This window comes from Gouania willdenowi, chromosome 8 (genome assembly GCF_900634775.1).
Source record: "Gouania willdenowi chromosome 8, fGouWil2.1, whole genome shotgun sequence".
Taxonomy (NCBI): Eukaryota; Metazoa; Chordata; class Actinopteri; order Blenniiformes; family Gobiesocidae; genus Gouania; species Gouania willdenowi.
This window is the reverse complement of record NC_041051.1, coordinates 16,844,199-16,867,724: the sequence shown is the minus strand read 5'-3', so window position 1 is coordinate 16,867,724 and position 23,526 is coordinate 16,844,199. Positions and strand designations below refer to the sequence as shown.

The following is a 23,526-nucleotide window of genomic DNA, read 5'->3' as shown; positions in this document are numbered from 1 at the left end:
AGAATGCTTGTACTAATCTTGAATAAAACACTACCAATGTCAAACTTCATCAGGACTAGTGTCTGTGCAATGAGGCAAGACATCTTACCACCCAGCGTAGCCACAGGCTGGTCTCACTGGCAGTACGGAGAGTTACATTTGCAGGGGAGATATCTGGAGGAGACTGCAAGGTCTGGATCTTCCTGGAAGCCTGACTGGGAGGACTGGTGCCCACAATGTTTACCTGGCGCATGCGGAACCTGTGATAATTAAAACCAGTGGATAAGGGGAAAAAAATCTAAAGATTGATCTGATAAACATGCAAAAAAAATCAGAGGAGTCAATTTAGTATTAATAATACATTAAACATAAATAACCCAAAAAGGAAATCAAGTTATTGTAATGGAACTTCTTTATTTAATGACCAAAGCTACTGTATTTTACTTGAAAGAGAGATGTACACCAGGGTCGGGGTCAATTATCCATGTTCAATTATAACTAAAGTACAATCATGGTGACAAGCATTTCTTTTTCAATTACAATTCAAATTATTATTTCCACCTGAAAGTCCATTACAATTACATTCTCAATTACTCAAGTTCAAATTCAATTAATCACATGAATTACCTAACCTGAAATAAATAAGCCCATATAACACAACCTTCCTCTTGTGTTAGCTTTCTGTTAGCATCTCTTATGATAACGGTTGAGTTTTGACCCATGTCTTAAATCAGCTGTAAAATACACTGAAAAACATAATCTACAAATCTTATTAGTTTTTAATGTCTTGGTTACTTTGTTAGGCTTATTTCTCAATAAAAATATTAGCATTATATTTTTGATGTGGGCATTTGAGCCTTTTTTTCTGTCAAAAAATGGTAAAATGATCCTCAAGTAAAGTGACAGGTAGTGGAAAAACTTGATCTGAACCATATTTTTATTAATTACGTATGTGTAAGAAATAGAACTGTGACATGGTTCTGCAGGTTTGCGTTTGAATACATTATAATTGATGGTTTTTGTAGACGTTCCATGACAATTACAAATACAAAGTTATTTATCTGAACCCAATTATAATATAATTATGATTAAAACGGCAATAGATTTTTTTTTCAATTACCATTTCAATTTTAAATACGTCATATTTGTAATTAAAGACTAATAAGGCCAACCTTGATGTACGCTACACTAGAATTTGCTGTTGTGTGTGCTCACCTGTAGAAAGTAAAAGGATTCAGATCCAAGACTTCCAGTGATCTTGCATCAGGTTGATTAGCCAGCTGCTGAACCATTAGCCACTCTTCATTCTCACCAATCACACCGACCTACCATCAATCAAACAAACCGTGTCAGCACTTAAGAAAATTAGACTAAAGATAAAATCCGAACGTAATCGGGCTTTAAACTCGCAACCATTTCAGTGTAATTTACCTGCGCTTCAACCTGCCATTGGGAAATAGAAGTCTTTCCATCATAACCAGGTTTAAACTGAAGAGTCACAGACCGGGAACCAATGTTGGAGATCGCTAAATTGGTGGGAGGACCAGGCAGTTCTGAGAAAGAGAGTCAAGAATGTATAGATTAAAAAAAAAAAAAAAAGCTGCAGACAGTATTGTCCAATGGATATGTTTAGTACATCTCCATTGTTCACTGACCTGGTGGCACTCCAGAGGATATAGTAGAAGCAGAGAGCTGGCCTTGGCCTTTGGACGTCATTGCCGCTACCTGGATGGTGTAAGTAGTGAGCGCAGTGAGTCCGGTCACCTTGTACTCCTGAGTAAGACTCGGCAAATAATGGGTCACCCTCGTATTGGTCCTATTGAACTCCTCCCAGGAAATACGATAACCTAACACAAGAAGAGAGGTAAACACAGTGCATTGTTACATTGCTTAACATCAAATTCATGAATACCAACATTTTCATTGATTAGGAAGCTAGATTAGAACAGTTTGATGGAAAAACAAAAGAGATGATAGATAATATTTTTTTTTTGTGTATTTTATTGACCAGTCCATCATAAAAGATGCGAACAAAAATTTAACACAAGTGGAAGGTTGCGTTATATGGGTTTATTTATTTCAGGTTAGGTAATTGTGATTAATTGAATTTGAACTTTAGTAATTGAGAATGTAATGTTAATGGACTGTCAGGTGAAAATAATAATTTTAATTTTAATTGTTAATGAAAAAAAAAATGCTTGTCACCATAATTGTAATTTAGTTGTAATTGAACATGGATGGTTACGTTTTTATTTATTATTATTATTTATTAAAGGCTCAGTAATTGTGATTAATTGAATTTGAACTTTGGTCATTGAGAACACAAATGTAATTGAAAAGTGGAAGAATAATAATTGTAATTTATATAATAATAATAATAATAATAATAATAATAATAATACCGGTGATGATGCATAAAATTTTTATAGCACTTTTTGGACATTCAAAGATGCTTGGTAGTGGGACTGAGTTTCAAAGGGTGGAGGCAACGATGGTGAAGGCTCGGTCCACCAAGGTTTGGCGGTTAGTGCAGGTGATGGGAGTGAGGCGGTTAGTGCGAGTGATGGGAGTGAGGCGGTTAGTGCGAGTGATGGGAGTGAGGCAGTTAGTGTCGACAGAGCGGAGGTGATGGGTGGGTTGGTGTTGTTGCAGGAGCTCGGTGAGGTAGGGCGGGGCCAGGTTATAGAAGGACTGGTTGGTGAGGAGGAGGAGCTTGTATTGAATGCGGTATTGAACGAGGAGCCAGTGGAGCTGTTGGAGGATGCGGTGGTGTGTTCTCTAGACCGGGTGTGAGTGAGGAGACGGGCAGCAGAGTTCTAGATGTATTGCAGTTTTTGGAGATGAGTGGTGGGAAGTCCGTAGATTAGAAAATTACAGGAGTCGAGTCTGGAAGTGATGAATGCATGGAGGAGGATTTCAGCTGTTGATTGGGTAAGGGAGGGGCGGAGGCGGACAATGTTGTGGAGGTGGAAGAAGGATGTTTTAGTGATGTGGTTGATGTGTGTTCAGTATGAGAGGGAGGAGTTTAAAATGATGCAGAGGTTGCATACACAGGGGGAGGGGGGGACATTGTGACCATCAATGAGAGGATAAAGTGATGAGTTTTGTTTTTTTTTAGTTGTAATTAAAAAAGCTGCTCGTCACTATCATCATATGTTAGTTGGAATCGAACATTGAGAAATGAAGACGTAATTGTAATTGAAAAATGTAATTGACCCCAACCCTGATCACCTGTGAGAATGCCGTTTTTCTCCTGTGGCTCCTTCCAGCTGACTTTCAGCGATGTGTCTAAGATGTCAGTGAAGCTGAGGTGTCCCACAGCGCCGGGGGCTAGAAATCACACAGCAGGAACATAAGCTTACATTCATCCTTTGATACTATTCATATCCTAAACAGAGACACGTACTATCCTCGTGGGTGCGTAGCCGCTGGGGGAGGCTGCGGGGTCCGTCTCCAGGAGTGGTGAAACACAGCACCGACGTGTAGTACTCTGTGAATTTTTTAAGGCCAGATATGTAACCTACACGTACGCTGTCCTGGAAGTTGGGGGGGACGGTGACAACGGTGAACTCGTTGGCACGTCCAGGTTCCCATGCCAAGAGCTGGAAAGGATCAGAAAAACATGTTTCACTCTTTTCTATTCTTTTTTTTTTCACCCACAATATTTCTTGAAGCCCCGCTACAACAGGGGTCACCAAACTTTCTGAAATTGCGAGCTACTTCAAAGGTACTGAATAATCCGAAGGGCTACTGGTTTGATATACAATTCTTAAATACTAAATTTCACGGTTTCACTTTAATTAAAGGGTAAGATTGTGAGGAAAACTGGCAGTAACTTAAAAAGGTAAGAAACGTTTCAACACGCAATTCTTTTTTTTTCTTAATTCATACAATTGTTTCATTTTCATTCCATTTCATAGGAAATCTTTATGCTCTTATTAACTAGCCACTAACATCACATTGCACTCTCACAGTCAATTCTTCCCCACCCCTTCCATTTTCCTACCCTGACTCCCTCTTCCCTGTTCTTTTCTAGCTCACCAAGGTGTAACACTGCCCTCTCTTTATACATTCTCCCTTTAATAATGTTTTCCCCCTCCATCCTTAGGGAGGGCTGATGATGGTCACAATTATGCAATAAAAATAAATTCATTTATTTAATTGCAACAATAAAACATGCATTGCTGTCTTGAAAAGACTGCACTTCATGTCGTGTTGACCTTCGACAGCATGTGCAGGCAAGGCAAAAAAAACAAAAACTAGCCACTAACTAACAACTTTTTAACTCATCGTACAACATGCAAATGTTGTACAATTGAACAATTTTGTAATATTTTAGAAAAATCCACTTTTCATTTTTAAAAACAATTTGCAGCTTCTTTAACAAATTCCTATCTGCAACACTTAAACAAATTTGCCTCAATGTCTCAGTGAAAATAAACATTTAAAGATGGTTAATTTAGTTAAAAAAAAACGTACAGTGCAGCATGTACTCCATTAAAGCTATAATGACATTTGGGGTGACCATGGTGGTAGAGAGGTCATCCTCTGATTGAGAGGTTGGATGTTCGAGCCCGGTCTAAACCGGTCCATGTGTTGAAGTGTCCTTGGGCAAGACACTGTGTCCAATGGCGGCTCTGTCCCATTGGTGTGTGAATGAGATTATATGTAAAGCACTTTGTGACCTCTGTCTGTGAAAGGTGCCATATAAATACTTACTCTCTTACATTTGTCACCTGCATTTATCTATGTGAGTTTGAAGCCTGACAAGTAAATCAGATTTTAGACAAAGCTCATTGGTTAATAGTGCTCTTGTTAGAAGAGGCCTGAGGGCACCTCTTACTGGGGGTTTCCACTGGATACGTCTCCGCTGCCCCACGGCACCGATCCGGTTTTGCCCCACTGTCCGCCGTCCGGTAATCCACACCGGTTGCGTTTTGAGTGCGCCACGGTGCACTCCGGTTGAACGACAGCGATGTCATGAGACAGAGCGGTTCTCACGATAATCACGCGAGAACGCATGTGTTATGAACACAACAATAAACAGGTCAGTGTTCCTAACGAAGGAGAACAAGAAGGTTTGACTCTGGATTTGTCTAGCCACATTTTTTATCAACAGCCAACAGAGGAGAGATAAAACTGCACCAGTAAAACATGAACTAAATCAAAGTTGCTGCAGTTTACAGTGTAGTTACAGTAGGAGAGGAAACAATATAGTGGATGTGAATTTGTTTTTACACATTATGACGTTTTGGTGATGTATATACTTGAAATATAATCTGAAGGGTTTTATTTTGAAAAGTAACCCGATATTTTATTTCGGAATACGTGCTTAATTTCCTGTTTAGCTTAATTTGCTCTGTGCTGATTGATGCGTCGTGCTCCGGTGTCCACCAGAAATAGAAGCCCTGCGTATATCTGGCGGAGGGCACCGGACTACCGCAGCTAGGAAGGAGCAGACACGCAGCGCAGCGGGCCTGGTGGAAATTAACCCATAGACTACAGCGGAAACCTATCAGCTCCGGTGGCGCGGCGGTGATGTAAAGCAGCAGAGCCGCATCCAGTGGAAATTGGGGATTATGGTCCATGTGGACTACCTGGTGCCCATGGGCATCATGTTGGTGACCCCTGCAGCCCCTACAACATCAGGACAGCGGCTTCAATCTTTAACCACAAGAGTGCATTAGTTTAAAGTAAGACCTTCTCACCTTGTATCCCTGATTGATTCCATTGATAAACTGCGGGCTGGGAGCGCTCCAGGTAAAACGCACAGTGGTGGAGTTGACAGGCTCAGCTTGTACATTACCCGGCGGCACAGTGGGAACTGATTCAGTGGGAGAAGAAGGAGAAAAACAAGGAGTGAGGAAACGATCAGTTAAGAAGGAGGGACAGACAGGTGAAGGTAAAAAAAGAAGGAACAGTAATGAGACAGGGATTATTAGCAGAATATCTATGACAGCGCTTTCAGATGGGTCTCATTAAGACAGCGTGAGTTTGGGGCTTTTGAGTATTTATATTTTGGCTCATTTGGGATGGAAAGTGTGTGCCAATCAAACTGGGTTTGAACGTGGTTGCCTCGGGCAGCTTTCAGGTGAACCCTGCAGCGGTTTTATTGAAGTGAAAACACCACTTCTAATGCAACATCTGAAAACAAACATGCAGGGAGTTGCACAAACAAACTGGGCAGTATAAAACATGAGGCCTGCAGGCCTGAACAGACCAGCCTCCAGGGTGTCGGTATCCTGCATTTTTGCAGAGCTTAACATTTTAAATAGTAACTAAACCCCTGCCTTCTCCTGACCTGCCACTAGGAGGGAAATTAAAAAAAAAAAAAAAAAAAAAAAAAAAACTTGATTATGATTATGGGCGGAGCTCCTGTAGCAGTTAAGACACGCCCAGTCTATTCTATAAAATATCCAATGAACGTCAAACGATCTATGTAACGTTAACTAGCTGCACATTACGCAGTATTCCTCTCTATTCACTGTTCTCTACTTCCAACCTACTCACCACTCATTGTAGAGGCGGGGCTAACAGTGCTTGTTTGTGACGCAAGATGGTCCCAAAACGTCACATGATCTTGTTCTCAGCCAATAGGAAAAATCAATTTTAATAGACGGGTTTCAACCCATAGAGTATGGTGTTATTTTTGTGCCACATTTATGAGCAAATAATGCACAGTTTTGAGCACAAAAACATGTTTTTTGCAGGAACTCAAAATTTTTTTGTGTGTAAAAATGACAATAAAGCGCAAAAAAACTGAGCAAGTGCGAGCGAACAGATCAATAATGTGCTCAAGAAATTATTTTTTATACTTGCTGAATACACATAAGCGTGAATTAACAACATTTTTCCTCATTTTTCCCCATGTGCTCTTTCACAGTGTATCCCTCCGTTTGCTCGTGCTCTCTCTCTCTCTCTCGTTTAGCACTCCCTGTGCGCTCAACTTTGCCCATACACTCGCTCAACATGACACAGCGTTACAATGTGCGATAAGGTCAAGCAAACAGGAGACAGACTAGACAGGGCAAATTCTGATTGGCTGTTTCGTTAACCAATCTTAATGAGGCGGAAGCAAGCCAGCTACGGACACATTACTTCTGCCTCATTACGATTGGTTACTGAAACAGCCAATCAGAATTTGCCCTGTCTAGTCTGTCTCCTGATTGGTTGACTGGGCACTTTGTAACACTGTGTCATGTTAATGCGAGACGTACAAGCAGAGTTTAAGCGCAACAGGGAGTGCTAAACTGAGAGAGAGAGAGAAAGTAACGAGCGAACGGAGAGAAACACTGTGGAAGGAACACATGGGGAAAAAACGAGGACATTTTTTTTTGTTAATGCATGCTTATGTGTATTCAGTGATTATGAACAATAATTTATTGAGCACATTATTGGTTATTGTTCGCGTCAAACCGCTCTGTTTTGCACTTTAGCTTAACTTTTACACAAAAACATAATTTTTGAGTTCTTGCAAAAAACTAACCCTAAACCCAAAAAAAAATAAAAAAAATAAAAAATACAGATCTCTAATTGTCTTCACACTTCCAGGAATGAAATCCCCTTGAGCCTTTTTGGAATGTGGTGGAATGACAACGTTCATCATGGAACTGCAGGCAATAAATTCATTATGTGATGAAATGTAATCTGTATCTTTATAAGGGGATCAGCTTTCAGCACATTGCTTCATCACATACCACGTGAATGCCGAAAGTTCTTAAGCCCAACGTGGATCCATCCCTTGTGTCGCAAGGAAAAAAATAAAGTATATTTGCACATTTTGCGTGTCTTTATTACAGTGAGTGATTGTAAACATCTCATTAATGAGAGCAGAGCTAAACAGCACCAATGCCCTCGCTCGCTGTCGATGTTCATCAGGCGACCTGAATGATGAAATCATTACTCGGAAATAAACAATGTGATGTTTGCGTACCTTCGAGCCTTTATAGTTAGCTATAAACGTGATTTTTTTTATTTTTTTTTTTTGTTTTGCATTTCCCTTGAAACTATGGTACTCTTTTGTGTTTACCTTGCGAGATTGGAGCTGAGTCTGATTTTAACTGATAAGGCTTCACACAAAATGCAGCTGAGAACAACGTATGCCAGGTGAGTTTTTCCATCATTTTTTCTAAAAGGTGGCCCGAATTATGGTGCTCTGCCAAAAAAAAAAAAAAGATGCATATTTTTCAAATTGATTACATAAACTAAACTGCATTAGTACAGTAAGGTCATGAAGGATTTTGATATGAAAAAAACAAAACAATCAGACACAAACGAACAATAGGTTACTGAAAGTAGCAACATAACTTAAACAAATCTTATCAAGGGAAGGAGGTTATGTGAGTTTAAAATGCACTAACAGTTTGGTGTAGGGAATTCAAGTGATTTTATCAATTTATACTGTCGATTGGCTTTGGATCTTTTCACATATTTTAAATGGGAGTGCTCGCAGGAAATAACGCTAACCAAAAAAATGATGAAAAAAATCTACAAAACTTTAAGTCTGCAGTGGCAGAATCATAATAACCACACTTGATTCATCTGCACAATTTAATGAAATCAAAATAGCCTCTGAGTCTGCAGGTTTAATAACTGTGTCTGAGTGGGATATGGAACAGAATAGATAATTTTTTTCTATTTTCCTCCAGCGTTTCTCTTTGCTCGGCAAATGTTTTGCCGAGCTAAGAGATCTGTCTTCATGGAAACAGATTTAACATGACAAACATTCAGGAGACGCAAGTCAGTTTCTTTCAAAGCTTCATGTACGGTACAAGGAAAGGGAATCCAGTTAGGAGTCAGTGCGGCATGAGAGTCAGTCCGCTATACAAGCCACAGCAAATCAAACTCAACTTAATCCCAGAACTGACTGTGATTTATGAAAGCCAGGAGAAGCTGAAGCATTTGGTCCTCTTGTGATAAAAGCCTGGATTAACCTTTTAACACGCTGATAGGCAGGCGGCATGTTAATTTACAGCATAAAAGGTTGTGTCACCTTGTTACAAAATGATCTGGGAGGCCATATTTTAACACATCAATCCCTCCATCGCTTCTATCCTATTATTGTGATCAGGATTGCAGGAAGTGAGAAGGCTTTTCAAGATACCTGGTGGTCGGATACTTTTCATCCATATTTGTATTGTAGCTGCTTATGAGGGGGCAGGCAGCCTAAACTGCCAGGAATCTATTGTTATGTACATGTTGTAATTCTCCTTCTTTTCTTTCTCTACAGTAAGGCTCTAAAGTTCAAACTATTGAAAATTCACAACAAATCAACCATAAGTGCCACAGATTTGCAACTTTCACCAAAACGTAGCCCCCGACACTGAAGAAAATCATATTCATTTAAAATTATTGTGAATTATGAAGCTTCTGACTCAGTTTTTTCAAAAAATTGTGTTGAACCTATTTTCTCCACCATATTTTGACCCAGCCTACAGTGCATCAAAATGTTTGACTGTAAACATAAATTCTTGCTAAAAACATTTTTTATGTTAATTAAAAGAGACAACATTTTTGGAGAAAATATCAGAATTTCATCTAAAAAGCAGATTTTTATTTATTTATATTTTTTTTTAGAGCATTTTGAATTTCGCTTCCATGCTAACGCTTGTTAAGAGTTGATGCAAAAATGACATTTTTCACTCATAAAGACAATAAATCATTGTTAACAACAAAATGATCAACATTTCCATGCAACTTGTGTATTTTCAGGTTTTTGTCTTAATAACAAAATGTTTGTAATCTGTTTTCACACACTAACCGCATCTGTCTTGTTTTGCCTGAAATTGTCCGGCCCTGACCATTGCTGTGCATCAGATGTAATTCTCTATGGGTTTAATGCTGCTGCTTTTCTCCATCTTGCACAAACAAAAGTGAAAGAGACAGAGACGAGGAAACAACGGCGTAGAAAATAACCAGGTGTTGTTGAAATGTAAAGCTACATGACGCCAGTGAAAGTTCTCAATATGTGTTCTAATCACTTTGCTCAGCGTGCACAATCAGAGACGGAGTTTTCCCTGGCAGCGATGGAGGGTATGACATTCATCATTACCCGGTAATTTATGAGGGGAATCAATTAAATCTGAACTGTGAGAAGATGAGGAAAGTCTTCAGGTGGTGACAGAAATTATTCTCATTTTATGGAACAATGCGTGAGCCAGTGACTAAGCCTGGATTTAAATAAATGCATTTTTACACAGAACTGTGGAAATGGGTGGAAAATAAAAACAGTATTTTCAATTGAATCAAGATAAATGGGTGTTAAAACTCTGCAGGTGAAGCCAGACACTCAACCCTTGAGTGAACTTTTGCTCAGGTGAAGCATTTGGTTCATGGGTTAGAGTTTTTAGGCTATTTATTCACCCTATGCCTCGGCTTGCCATTCCCGGGGATGCTACTGTAGAGAGCTGTATTAACGATGTCAACCCTGTCTGAATTTTATTATTTAAAAAATGTCTTGAACTTAAGTAAGATCTTCATAATGTTATAACAATACAGAAGAGTTGAAGTTATTTGTTGATTAGCCTATATTTAAAGCTTTGTTGTTTTATCCCAAATCAGGAAGTAGCAGCCCTAGGAGTGAAGTGGATTGATAGAAAATGTAATCTGGAGATTAAATATATATATATATATATATATATATATATATATATATATAGTATAAATAAAGGCTTCATAAATATTTAAATTGAACATCATTTGCTTGGAAAAAAAAATGTTAAAGGTTGAACATGCTGCTTAAAAATGTGTTTTGATCTCCACAGTTAACACAGAGTTTTGTGCATTGCATTGTGGGATGTGGAGTCCTGCAAACAGATGCATAGAAGTGTTTTTACTTCATTCACACTGTGATTTCTTGCATTTGCCCGCCCAAAATTCTGCCAAAGTGACTTCCCAAAACATTTCTGGTGTTTTCACGGATTAAAAGTTGTGGCAAAACAATAACAAATGTATATTTTTTAAACTTAAAGATCTGAATCCGGTCGAAATTGAATGTCTTGCAGGTTAGGGTTAGGAGAAGTTAGGGAGAAGATGAGAAAAGTCTTCAGGTGGTGACAGAAATTATTCTCATTTTATGGAACAATGCGTGAGCCAGTGACTAAGCCTGAATTTAAATAAATGCATTTTCACACAGAACCGTGGAAATGGGTGGAAAATAAAAACAGCAATTTCTATTGAATCAAGATAAATGGGAGTTAAAACTCTGGAGGAGAAGCCAGACACAAAACCCTTGAGTGAACTTTAGCTCAGGTGAAGCATTTGGTTCATTTTCCCTCACAGTTCGTCCAAGACTGTTGGATCTATTGGGTAAAGAACTCAATACAAATGAAAAAGCAGAGCTGTGAGGCAACAGCACTTAGTCTTTCTCTTGTCTTTTACAAGCTTTACTAATGCTGCTCTGTAATAATGGCAGACTTCAGACAAAAGGTCGTCTATTCATGTTGGGAAATGAAAAATACACTTCTTTGTCACTAAAAAACACTTCAAATAAAGATCTTTGCAAACAGGTTGAAGTACTCCTTCTATCCGACTTTATTTGGAACTCATGTCTTGCTGCGCTTCATTAGTAGACTTGCGGTAATCTGCCATAAAACCTGTGAATGGCTCTCACCTCCTTGCAGGGTCCACTCAGTGACTTTGGGGCTGTAGGTGCCTCTGCCTGCTCCATTATAAGCTGCTACTTCAATCTCATAGTTGGTCCAGATAATGAGATCCTCCAGTAGGAGACTGTTCTGGTCTGGGTTGGTAATATTTTTCATTTGACAATCGACTGGAAGCCCCGACAGACAGTACCTAGCAACAACAAAAAAAGATGTTTGATGAATAGAGACCACACGGGCAGACATTTAATCTGAAGTTAGATATATTTGCATTGCTGATTAAGAATAAAGGAGAAATAGGGGTGTGGAAAACAAGCTATAAAGCTGAGCTGATAAGGCCAATAATAGGAGGATTCTATGGAAAAAATGAGGCGTAATTTATGTAATTGGCACTAATTGTTCTGCAACAGAGAATGTAAAAAAAGAAGGAAGATAAGAACATTATTCTCACATCTGGATAACGAGAGAGGACTACATATCCTTGGACAATAAAGAAAACAAAAAGTGTATGGCAGGTATTGGTCCAACCTGATGATGTATCCCTGCAGTGGACCGTTCTGATGACTCTCCGGGGGTGGCTGCCACTGAATCATGATGGACTGATTGGTACGGCCACTGGCAATGACCGTTTGTGGGGGGGCACTGGGAGGTTCCTCAGGGAGGGTGAGCCTGCAGGAGCGAGAGAAGGAATAGAAGAACAGCCGCAAATGAGCAGGAGGAAAAAAAAAAGAGTCCAGCCATGTATTAATAATCTTTGGTTTCTGCACATTTCTATTCCATTTCATCATAGACATCAAATCAATAATAAAGCCAGCTTTTTTGCACACCATAAAGTAAAGCAAGGGTGCTGCTTCTTTGTCCTAAACATATTCATTAAATAACGTCCACAGAGGGTCTTTCTGTGGCACGGAGAGATATCAAAGAGAACAGAGCAGCACAATGAGGAGACAATGTGAGTAAAGCAAAGATATGAAAGAAAAAGACAAAGAGAACCAAGCAGACAGGCGGACTTTCCCTTAAGTCAATTTAAAATGACATCTTGATTTTTTTTTTCTTTACCCCTTTGCACCGGAGTCCTGCTTTGGATGAGATAAAGCAGAGAGTTTAAGATCAAAGAGGCGTGCCCGAGAGATGTCTGAGAAGAGCTTTGCACTTACTGAGGCACAGTCCGCTTCCTGTGGTGCACAGCTGTACGTCCACCTTTTACATAGGAATTAAACTCTGTGAATGACTGTGTGCTGATAATAACTGTAAAGGTGCATGGTGGGTCGCCATGGCCTTCAGTTCAAAGCAGGCATAGAGGAATCAAATAGGTTGTGCTCAGACATTGGGTGTGCGGGGGTGAATAACGATGAGAACAGAATGACTTCGAGTCCGTGTGTTTATACTGGCGTGCGTGTGCGTGTGTGTGTGTGAGAACACTCATATTTCATTTTGCTATTCGAGAGAATTCCCATGAGATTTCAGCGCCTCTCTAAAACCAGTGTGTGTTTCGCACAGCAAAGGCCGTCATTAGAAGGGGGAGCGATGAAGCTAGGTCAGTGCACCCATCGAGTCCCCACAAAGTGCAATTTCAGCTCATTCACAGCAATAGCTATAGAACAGTACCATCACGTAGCCACTGCTACTCTCTCCCTCACTCCACCACAGGGGCTGTGACCAAAAAGTGGACTTTGAGGAAATAATCAAAGGATTCTCTATTGAAAGAACGAGCTGTTCCAGGGCACCAAAAACACTTTTCTCATGGAAGTGATAAAAGGAAGATAAATCACCACTAAACAGTACCCACCGCTCCGTCTCTTTGCTGAACTGCCCTCTGCCCACGTCGTTGACAGCACACAGGCGGAACTGGTAGGAGCGAGCTGGGATGAGGCCACCAACAGTCACCCCGTTAGACTCCGGCTCTATGTTGGCCAGCAACACCGTCCAAGGGGCATCTGACCCAGAAAAAAAGCACAGAGGCGCAAGCTGTGAGAACACACTGAAGGAAATGACCCCGTCAGCTCATAAATAATCCTCAAAATATGTCTGATAGCTCAAACTTCTTTAAATTAACTGGGTACCGCTTTATTTGAAGTTTTATACACAAGGCTGACATTATGCTGTCATTACCTGTCATTAGCACGAATAAGGTGTCATGAAGTCTGTCAATAAAGGGTAAAGATTGCTGAATACATATGTATTTGGGTATTAAGTAGTGCTGTTGATTGATCCAAGTCCAACTTTGAACATTTTAGTAAAAGTATTGTAATTTAGTGTTTTTAGCTGTAAAATGTCAGCGTTACTTCCCCATATTACAATTGATTTTTTTTTTGCTATTGGCTGAGACCAAGATCATGTGACATTTTGGGACGTCTTGCATCACAAACATGCACTGTTAGCCCCGCCCATTTTAATAAAATTATCAGCTGTGGGCTGTACAATCTGTGGTGAGTAGGTTGGACTGAGAGAAGAGTGAATAGAGAGGTATATTGAGTAATGAGTAGCTAGTTAACATAGCATAGATTGTTCACTGGAAATTTTATAGTATAGAGTGGGCGTGTCTCAACTGCTCCAGGAGCCCCGCCCACTGTTAAGGCATATTTTGAATTTCTGTCCTAGTGGCAGGTCAGCAGAAAGCAGGGGTTAAGTTACTCTTTAATGCTACGTTACCGAATGCGTCTTCTGCGGCACTGGACGTGTCTGCCGCACGAAACGTTCCTCAGGTTTCACAGGATAAAAAAATTTCCCCTTTTGGTTCATATGTTTGAAGCAAAGCACCGCCCACCAGCGACACATCCAACTCTGTGAGTTTCACTGCCTGCTGAAGTGAGGAGCTGTGCTCCTTTTTCTCCTCTCATAATCATAAACCACAAGTGAAAAAAATCCGTTGTGATTAGCGGCTAATGCTATCCTAGCTCAGTGCTGACTTTCAAAGATGAAAACTACAGAGAGAACTTTTACCTGCTACTACCAACTATTCGCTGATTCTCCTCCACGCCAAATCCTTCCTAGTTCGGTCCCGGTTATAAAGGCTGTGTCATACAGCTCCAGGTGGTCACACACAGCTTCTACTCCATGGTTGAATGGGTGAACAGACAGGTGTCCGTGTTGACGACCTGACATCATCGTCAACAAAGACTGATTGGCTTTCGTCATGCGTAACAGTCTCAGGAGTTCAATATTCTCAACTCTTGCTAATGTGCGAATGTGCAAATATGACGTAAAATCAGGAGTGCGCTCGCACGGCCAACACTCTTGACGCGCGGATCGGACTGCACCGCCACACAGGAAAGATGTGGACTCTGGGATGCGTCTATCCATTAACTTTGTATGTAATCTGGTCGCGCAAACATTTCGTGACGCATCCAGTGTGAACGCAGCATCAGTGTTGTTCGCTAAATTATGACACCTATGGAGCTATGTTGACATTTTTTGGGTTAGGTGGAGGGATCTAGTGGGGTTAGGGTAATGAACAACACTTAATGACAGCCTTTATGACACCTTAGTCATGCTAATGACAGGTGTCATGTCATAAGTAAAGTGGTACCCATACTGTTGAAGCGGTTACAAAAAAGCAGTGATTTTCTCTTTAAATATCGGATTCCAATTCTTATTACCACACCTCGATCCTAACTGCATGCTCACATTCATTCTGCCTTTAATCAGCAACCATCTATTCAGTTAGACTAAGCTTCACCTAAAACAGCTTTTACTCCGTGCATGAAAGCGTTCCCGTTTCTTAGGTTTCATCAAGGGGGGAAAAGATAAGAACATTGGACAGCAACACAATTTGGTACCCTGATCATTTGTCGGAAAGCACACAGGTGAGGTAATTGAGTTATATTGATTGCAGAGGGCATGCAAGGCTGCAACTGCCAATTTGACGGAGAACGGTGGAAATGTATTATAATAAGAAAAGAGACAAAATCCTCCCGGGAGTGTGAGGCACCTAGTGCTTTGAAAAAAATAAAATGCTAGGCTTTGTGTGGCGTAAATGGTGTCACTGGTTGTAATTGGAAATTTCAAATCACTCACTGTTTTCAGACACTTCCATGATGTAGCGTATCAGAGGGCTGTTGCCGTCGAACGCCTGGGCCCACGTCAGGTTGATGGCTCTTTTCTCAGCGGTACTCAAGATTGCCACAGGGTTTTCTGGTGCGTGGGGCAGTTGTCTAATAAGCGTACAAGTAAGAAAATAGAAAGAAGAGATAACATGAAATAAAATCAGACAAGAAAAGCAGGAAATAAGAAGAGTTAAAAAAGCCAAAGCAACACCTTTGGTTTGCAAATATTGAGGGTATGTGATGGATTACAGCGAGGAGTGGAGATAAACCACAACAGTGGAGAAAACATCCATCCATCATGTTCTGGTCAGACATTAATAAGAAAAAAAACTGCAGACGGCAAGATAGGAAGAAAGGCGACAAGGAGGAAATAGACGAACCTGACTCGGAGGTAGGCGCTGCGGGAGTCATTGCCACCAACGGATGTCACCCTACACGTGTACGTTCCGATGTCGCCTGACCACGTCTGTGAGATGTGCAGCATGCCGTCGGGATCCAGACGCAGACGCGGCGCCGTGTTCACGTCAATCACCGCGCCGCTTTTCTCCCACACATACCTGAAAGTATTTGCATGTAACACACAGACACACAGACAGACATGTGCTGCCTCTTCCCAGTTTACCATTCATTATGTGAGGGTGTGACGGTGCATTTGTTTGCCTTGTGTCAGTTCATACACCGTGACTGAAGGGGCCGACACTGATGAAAAGCCCAGCAGGGCCGACAGCTTTGATAGGATCTTTGAATAAGGCGCACATCTCTCTGTGACACATACAGTATAGAGCTGCCTCTCCCCTACACCCCACTTTCATTCACATGCACATCAAAATACACATACCCCGAGCTTCTATGATTAATTACGACTATTTGAGCTCTCCAGCTAATCTTCTCTGTGTTGTGTTTAATTAAAGGCGCTGTCTGAAGTTATTACTCTGTTTACATATTCATCTGTTTACCCCGCAATCTGATCAATGGCTTAGGCCCACAGGTGACATGCACTCTAATCACCGGGCTCCACAGACATCATTTAGGTCCTCTGAGACAGATGCATGCACACACACACACACTCTATCATGCACAGAGCACGAGAGAGCCGTGGACTTATTTCTTCAATCCGACTTTAAGACTCTAATGTCGTCCCAAAGGAGATCTACAAAGGGTAAGAATTATTCCTAGATCTCTTTTTAGATTTCACAAACTAATTAGAACCAACACTGATGCCGAAGCTCATGTTGACTCGAGGAAACTAATGAATGCCGAACGACATGCAGTAGCCGTGAGTGATTACCTGACGGTGACACTGGGATCATGGGTCACGCCACAAGTCATCACAGCCTTCGTCCCTTTGATGACGCTCTGGTCCTGCGGTGGCTTATTGATTCGAGTTCGCGCTGTCAAAACAAACAGACGCAGTTGTTAATACACTGTGTTTGCACAGGAAAATTGAGTTTACATTGTTTGGATGTTATCTTTCACACCGTTTCCATTTGACACAGCTTCAATCATACAAATTGTGGAGAGTTCCTAAGGAAATAACTTTTTCAGCTATTTATTGACCCTATGCCTAGGCTTGCCATTCCCAGGGGTGCTACTGTAGAGAGCTGTATTAATGATGTCAGCCCTGTCTGAATTGAATTATTTAAAAAAAATTGGGAATAAACTACAACAAAAATCACTGTCCTCTGACTGGTGAAGAAACACAAGAACTGACATTGAGAATGAAGTAAAAACATGGTAACACTACTTGAAGTTTTATACATGAAGCTGACATCACGCTGTCATTATAATGAGATGACACCTGTCATTAGCATTAATAAGGTGTCATGGAGGTTGTCGTTAAGTGACGTTCATTACCCTAATCGTTTTTTATCCTAACCCTAACCCCTAACCCTACCTAACTCCATTAGATCCCTCCACCAAACCCAAAAAATGCCAACATAGCTCCAAAGGTGTCCAAATTTAGCAAACTCCACTTATTCATGCTAATGACACATAATGACAGCGTAATCAGGGGTGTCACTTTAATGCGTTAATTAGGATTATTTAATAACAGGAAAAATTAACGTGCTAAAAAAATTAATCGCGTTAATCCCTTCTTTTTTTCCGGTATACTCATAAATACTAATGCACCGGCTACAACGGTAGAAGCTGAGGAGTCTGAGGAGTCATTGAGCGCGTCAATTTTAGTTACAAAAAAACACACCAGATGGAAAACTAAAGCCCAGTTGTGTGCAAATTGTGCAAGAAAGAGTTTGTGGATCAGTGGAGGTCTTCTAGTCTCCAGCGGAACTTTTCCACCTCAACGCTAACTATGTAGCAGCTAGCACGGACAGCAGTGGATTTGTTACTCATGAATAAATCCATGAGTGACAAATGAACAATGTCAGTGGATAAATGATTATAGTGGACAGTCGATAACTCTGCCGACTGTCCACTATACTCAGTCGAGGATGTGGGCGGGGCTACTACTACTTTTAGAAGTGACTTAATTTTGTGATGAACATTGTTATTTTTGATGTGCTAGTTTACAGCACTGTGATTGATGGGTCTGATTTATTTATTTTAAATTATCTGAAGGAGAGAAAAAACAAGTGTGGTTTTCAATAATTGTATTGCTGAGAAAATTGTTCTTACTAACTGATAGCACTCCATATGAACCTGATGTTTTATTTCCTTTCTATTTTCTATTATTTGGAGAATGATGAAAGCACACATCAATATTCCCCTGATGGGGCATCAGCGGCCCTTTATAGTCTCACATACAGAGGACTGTAATGGTTATGAAGTCTGTTAAAAACAATAAATGACTTTATAAAGCCACTTTGTCATACATCATTCTTTCGATCTGCCACAAAAAACGTAATTTAAATGAAAATACCTCAAGTTGAGGGCGTTTCTCAGCAATTTTTAGGTTTGATTAAAAAAGAGATTAATTAAATTAATTAATCACAGAGCATAATTAATTCATCGCACAATATTTTTAATCTGTTGACGGCACTAAGCGTAATGTCAGCCTTTTGTATAAAACTTCAAGTAAAGTGTTGCCAAAAACACTTCTATGCATCCATCCACGGGACTTCACATCCCACAATGCGTCAAACTTTATCTAATAAATTACCATCTCCAACAGCTTTAATAAATTGGCTAATTAACAACACAAAGGAAGACTCATTTCTTTTAATCAGCTCACCCCAAACCACCAGGTCAGCCGAGGCCTCGTCAATCCCCCTGGAGTTACTGGCCATGCAGGTGTAGGTACCAGCATCCGAGAGGTGGGAGGGGCTGATTAACAGACTGCCAGACTCCAGCAGGGTGAACCTGGGCATCTGGACTGAGCCACTGGCCAAGACACGTTCACCTACAAGGGGAGGGAGAAGGAGTGATTGATGGCAGAGAATAGAGGACAAGGGGAAAAGGAAGAGAGATTAAGCTATTGGAGAACTGTCAGAGAAAACAAAGAGGAGAGCAAGCAGGTGAGCTAAAGTAATGGGGCACAGCCTGTTGGGTGGAAATGTATATTCTGGATTATTTCCAATGGCTCTCGTCAAACTGTGACATTTCAAAATGGAGCAAAAAAAAAAAAAAAAAAAAAAAAACCTCCAACCCTCCTTTCTGCTACTCGCTAAGCACACACACAGTTAGCCCACGCACCTTTCTGCCAGGTGATGGCTGGCCGTGGGGCTCCAGAGGTCTCACAATGCAAAATGACTGACGTGCTGTCAATCACGGCGCTGTCAGTCGGGCCAGCCGTGATGTTGGGAGCAATACCTGTGAAGGGAAAGCAGGGGGGGGGGCGGTCATCACACATACGCACACACACACACACGCACGCACGCACGCACATGCATACATTGAAGCAAAATTAAGTGTGACAGAGGTGATAATGAGAGACATAAACAGCTTTCTCCTAAATAAAGCAGGCGGCAGCTGGGAGCTTAATAGACTTGACAAAGGGGGGCAGCTGTCAGGTCTCATTCTCAGGAACAGCTCAGAGAATCTGACAAGGCACCTCCATCTCCCTGCTCCTCATGCTCAGCCTCTGATTCAAAAATAGCCAATAATTGCCTGAGCATCCAAGGTGACAAATGTGTCAGTGCAAAGAGATATATAGATAGAGGGTGTAGGAAGACAGAGACGGGCGATAAAAGAAAAAAAAAAAAAACAGATTTAAATGAGAACAGAGCTGGGGGACTGAAGAATAAAGGAGGAGTGGGAACAGAGAGAGGAATTAAGAAGAATAAACTTTTAACTGAGCTTTAAAAAAAAAAAAAAAAAAAAATCTTCAGAGGACCTACTTGTAACAGCGAGGTAAGTGTTAGTCTGGATTTCTCCTGCAAGATTGCGGGCAAAGCACTGAAACATTCCAGTGTCGTCTGGCAAGAGACCGTTGATCTGTAGGCTGCCACCCGCCAACACTCTGTACCTGGGGATCTTCACAGGACTGATGGGCACTGCGTCTTTGTACCACACTATGTCTGGCTGTGGCGTGCCTGCACAAGGGGGGAAAAAATGTGTTTGTTTGTTTGTTTTTGCTTCATGACCCAATACTTCTTTTGATTCTTTAATATTTTGGTTGTTTTTCCACAGATTGAAATATCACAGAGAAGAAAAGCAAACACCACCGACCTCTTGCTTGACATGGAATATCCACCACCTTCTCCATTTCTGCACTGATATGACTTGGTGGCTCTTTTACAAATAAAGGATATTCTGTTTTGAAGAAGGGAAAATAAAAAATAAAATAAATTCATGTATGACTCTGACCAGGGTTGGAGTCAATTACATTTTTCAATTACAATTACGTCTTTAAATATAAGTAAGTAAGTAAAACGTAATTGTATAGCATCTCTCACAGACAATAGTCACAAACTGCTTCACTAGGGGTGAGTATTGACAAGGGTACTGCAATACAATACGTATATTTACGATATTTTGTGATATTCTACCGAATTAATATGAAAGTCGGTAAACTTGATATGAAACATATTGTGATAATTGTTAACTACATATGTGTAAGACATAGAACTGTAACATGGTTTTCCCCCAGTTTTGAGTTTTAATAAATTGTAATGACAGTTTTTATAGAACTTCCATGCCAATTACAATTACAAAGTCAATTATCTGAACTCAATTACAATTCAAATATGATTACAACAACAACAATTGCAATTAAAATATAATTACTGGAGAAAAAAAAATAAATTAATAAAAATCCTTACGATTACAATAGGGTTCCTGGCACCGCTGGTCCTAGGAACCGCGTATGCTTACATACACGGTCCCCAGGCCCCGCGGGCTTGGCCCCCCTAATTATGCCCATAATTGTAATTAATTACCAATTTCACAATCACAATTATAATTGACTCCAACCCAGACTCTGACTCTATGAAATGTCATTCTGACATCTGGTTTCTCACCTAGAACATGCAGGTAGGCCCCAGCGGTTGACTGAAGGGACGCTGCTGCTGCGAAAGTGACGCCTCACATTCAAAGTAGCCACTGTCACTGACTGTGGGCATGCTGATAACCAGCCTACGGCCAAAATCCCGGATCCCTGTGCTGACCACAGCACCATCTTTTCTCCAAGTTATACTCATTTTCACAAGAGGTCTACAAGGAAAAACAGATTTAAAAGTCAGAAAATGATTCAATCTGTGTGTGGTTTTTAATACAGGTTGCACATTCTCTGTCAAGGTTATTAATGCATTCATATTTCTGGTTTAAATCTTTGAATTGGAGATGGACAGTTAGTTTTCCAAGTCGGTGGGGGGGGGTTGGACATGAGAAAGGAAGAACAAAGGGAAACCTTGAATCAAAGAGAGGAAGGTAGAAAATGAAAACTTGTAAAACTCAATCCTTTCATTCATTCAAACAAAATCATTTCTTGGCAACATGTGAACGTGATGGGAGCAACGGTGTGTCTAGGATGTGTGCAAGTGAATCTGAAATGTGTTTTTGGTTCATCCATGCATTTACCTTGCATTGGCAACACCACTCCATGATAGCGTCGTTTCTCCCCACTGTTACACTGGTGTTCCTCGGAGGAACAATGATGGAGGGGGCGATGGGGTCTGCCGGTCCTCCTACATCTTTCACACACATCGAAATCAGGGTTGGGATTAATTACATTTTTCCGTTACAATTACATTTTCAATTACCCATGTTTAATTACAATTCAATCACAATTATTTTTATGCTCACAAAATCAATTACAATTACGTTCTCAATTACTAAAGTTCAATCACAATTACTCAGCCTGAAATAAATAACATAATACAAGTTAACCTTCCTCTTGTGTTAGCTTGTTAGCATCTCTTATGATAACGTGTCAGTTTAACCCACATCTTAAATCAGCTGTAAAATACACTAAAAACAATGATGTATTATGTAATTTATTTCCCATCTATTTGTTACCTTGTTAGTCTTCATACTTTTTGTGTCACTAACCCCTCGATTTATATTTTTTTTAAAGGTAAAATGTGGGAAAGCTTGATATGAAGCAGATAATAATGTTAATTACATAGGTGGAGAACGACGGGGGCCCCAGGCAGTGGAAGGAGGAAAGGACAGGGGGGAGTAGAAGGTCCAGGGCAAGGACAAGGACAAAGGAAAGGGAGGACGAGGACGACGACGACGACGAACGACGACACTGACGACTACTACATACTACTATTACTAGTACGATGCCTTACTATACTATTACTATTACTACTACGACTACTACGACTACTACTATACGACTACGACGAGGACGATACTATACTCGATTACTATTACTATTACTATTACTATTACTAACTACTACTACTACTATTACTATTACTACTTACTATATTACTAGTACTAGTACTATTACTTACTACTACTACTACTACTACTATTACTATTACTATTACTATTACTATTACTACTACTACTACTACTACTACTATTACTATTACTATTTACTATTACTACTACTACTACTACGACTTAATAATAATAATAAGCATTGGATTTATATAGCGCTTTATCATAGACACTCAAGCGCTTTACAGAATTAACACATTATTCTTTCACTCCACACTTAGTGGTGGTAAGCTACTATTGTAGCCACAGCTGCCCTGAGGCAGACTGACGGAAGCGAGGCTGCCACAGTGCCCCTCCGACCACCACCAACACTCACGCACTACATTCATACTAGGCAATATGGGTGAAGTGCCTTGCCCAAGGACACAATTGTAATTCATTATCAAATATGCGATTACAATAAAAATTGACCCCAAACCTGATGGAAATGCAAGAAAGAGTGAGTGAAATCTATAAAGCACCTGACACATGCCTGTGTGTCAGATGAAGACTGACCATCCGCCATCATCCTGTTATTACCACACCTGTGTTTACTTTAGATCCTTCTCTTTATCACACACGGACTATTTTTTTTTTTTTTAAGCGTGCTGTTCACCCAGGTGTTAGAAGCCATTATGTAACATAATTGAGACCAAACACCAAAAGTGATTAAATGCAGCACCATCACTCACAGGTTTCACTGAGCCTCCAGCCAACCATCGATTCACTGCCCTCAATCAGTGATCTCTCTCCCAATCTGATCCATTTTCCTCCACTTTCCTCCAGCACAGCTTACAAGCACTGTGCACTGCATGGGTTTGAGTGATTGCACAGTTCCAAACATGCTGTACTATGTGCATGGAGTGGAGTTCTGATATCTGTTTTGGTGCTTTTGTCCCTTTGTTTCAATTAGGCATCTCATGTAAATCAGTTCCCTAATTAAACTTTATTTAAACTATCTTGTTTAAAAACACATTATTTAGCATTCCCACACAATGCCCCCTGGAACACTCACGGCAACTACAAACTCCTCGTACAATTATAGTTTGGATATAAAGGAAGCTAACAAAAAC

General features: G+C 40.4%; 1 protein-coding gene across 1 annotated transcript in view; it reads right to left on the bottom strand.

Annotated features, from left to right (window-relative positions):
- The window catches only part of sdk2a (sidekick cell adhesion molecule 2a), a 123,949-nt gene that overhangs the window by 23,191 nt on the left and 77,232 nt on the right, over window positions 1-23,526 (bottom strand). The window contains 21 exon segments of the mRNA XM_028455098.1: window positions 89-239; window positions 1,195-1,304; window positions 1,411-1,532; window positions 1,635-1,826; window positions 3,211-3,309; window positions 3,386-3,581; window positions 5,688-5,803; window positions 11,591-11,772; window positions 12,108-12,248; window positions 13,369-13,516; window positions 15,597-15,733; window positions 16,006-16,182; window positions 16,914-17,016; window positions 18,816-18,983; window positions 19,277-19,393; window positions 19,921-20,115; window positions 20,252-20,335; window positions 21,043-21,070; window positions 21,072-21,095; window positions 21,097-21,250; window positions 21,618-21,714. Coding sequence (XP_028310899.1) covers window positions 89-239; window positions 1,195-1,304; window positions 1,411-1,532; window positions 1,635-1,826; window positions 3,211-3,309; window positions 3,386-3,581; window positions 5,688-5,803; window positions 11,591-11,772; window positions 12,108-12,248; window positions 13,369-13,516; window positions 15,597-15,733; window positions 16,006-16,182; window positions 16,914-17,016; window positions 18,816-18,983; window positions 19,277-19,393; window positions 19,921-20,115; window positions 20,252-20,335; window positions 21,043-21,070; window positions 21,072-21,095; window positions 21,097-21,250; window positions 21,618-21,714 — 2,741 coding nt within the window.